Source organism: Puntigrus tetrazona, chromosome 22 (genome assembly GCF_018831695.1).
Source record: "Puntigrus tetrazona isolate hp1 chromosome 22, ASM1883169v1, whole genome shotgun sequence".
Taxonomy (NCBI): Eukaryota; Metazoa; Chordata; class Actinopteri; order Cypriniformes; family Cyprinidae; genus Puntigrus; species Puntigrus tetrazona.
In genome coordinates this window covers 11,833,637-11,835,134 of record NC_056720.1, presented here as the reverse complement: position 1 = coordinate 11,835,134, position 1,498 = coordinate 11,833,637, and the positions used below count along the sequence as shown (strand labels likewise).

Sequence of the window (1,498 nt, the reverse complement as noted above, 5' to 3'; positions counted from 1 at the left end):
AATACTAGTAAACAAATAGTTATAACAATAATATTAAAGAGAGCAAAACAACAGTGCAACTTAATGTAATGTAATGTAATGTGATACTCACTCTCGCAAGAGTTTGAAGATACGTTCGTGAACCGACAACTTCAGGGAATCCATGATGAGAATACATGGTCTGAAAAGAATAGAGTAAAAATTATTCTCAAAACACATGGTAAAATTATTTTTGGTTTAGAATGTTAGTTTTAGTTAAAAATAAATAGTAGTTTGTTGTGTGATACATTAACAGTGAAATCCTTTTCCATATATGTGTGTGTGTGTGTGTGTGTGTGTGTGTGTGTGTGTGTGTGTGTGTGTGTGTGTGTGTGTGTGAATAAAAAGCAACAAATAGAAGAATAGAATACTTCAAATACTTCTATAGTAAAAATAACAGAAAATATCTAAAATCCATTATGCAGTACTATTATAATTTTATCTTATGTATGCAGCTCAAAAGCTTTTTTATTAGAAAACTAAGTATTATCTTTTCCCAAGCTAAATTTCCTACATTATGGCAAACAAATCAGTTCATTTAAACACACACATACCTTTTACATACGATAGGTCTCTTGCAGGTATTTTCTGTACAGTTCTACAGAGGAAAAAGGTTCTGCTATAACTGTGCAAGTGCAAAATATCTGTGCACATCACATTATATCAAATCGAATGCAATCCAACAAATCAAGCTTTCAAATTAAAGATTTCCTACTAGCGAGACCTGTTATTAAACATAATTTTACTTACAGGAAGATGAGACACGTTCGACTTTATATGACTGTCATCTAAATTAAGAATAGTCCAGAATCATCAAATGATTTTTTTAAAAGTCGTGAGCATAGAATTACAAATGTTCAAAACTGACGCATCTTACCTTTGTTCTCGTCACTGTTGGATCTATTCTCTTCCTGGACCGCTGCCTCAGACTCACCCAAACCTTCACTTCCATCACCCTGCACAGAGTCTCCCTCGAGTCCGTCCCTCCTCACAAACCGTGGCACTTCTAACCCGGGGAAACAGATCACCACGAGGTACCAATGAGCTCTGAAACAAACATCAGACGTGATATAAGACACTTATAAACATGATACGACACACACTTGTATGTTCAAGGCAAATAAAAGCTTAAACTTTTTATAATGAATATAGAAAGCAAAACATTTTGAATGAAATTACAAGAAAAAAATTAGAGCAAACAACGGCTCTTATAAAGTATGTATGGCTTAAATTAATACTGTATTTATATAGATAATACTCACTCTTGATTGACTGGCACAAACAGGAAGTCTTTGTCAAAGATGTCTACATGACGTGTCCATGTCCTCACACGCTGATGCCTTCTGACCTGAGCTCTGATGGATAACCAAAATTGTAAAAACAAAAATCATTTGGAAGAATAAGCATTATTTAAAAAAAAGAAATAAAGTATATCAGCATCTCTAAAGCAATATATATATATATATATGTGTGTGTGTGT

At 33.3% G+C, this 1,498-nt stretch overlaps 1 protein-coding gene across 1 annotated transcript in view; it reads right to left on the bottom strand.

Annotated features, from left to right (window-relative positions):
• LOC122327134 (sentrin-specific protease 7-like) overlaps nt 1–1,498 on the bottom strand; it is a 7,836-nt gene continuing 6,338 nt past the window's right edge. Inside the window, exons 6-10 of the mRNA XM_043222318.1 lie at nt 1,281–1,371; nt 896–1,065; nt 769–806; nt 573–616; nt 1–160 (exon numbers count right to left, since the gene is read on the bottom strand). Coding sequence (XP_043078253.1) covers nt 88–160; nt 573–616; nt 769–806; nt 896–1,065; nt 1,281–1,371 — 416 coding nt within the window. The 3' untranslated portion in view covers nt 1–87. The remainder of the gene's footprint in view (nt 161–572; nt 617–768; nt 807–895; nt 1,066–1,280; nt 1,372–1,498) is intronic.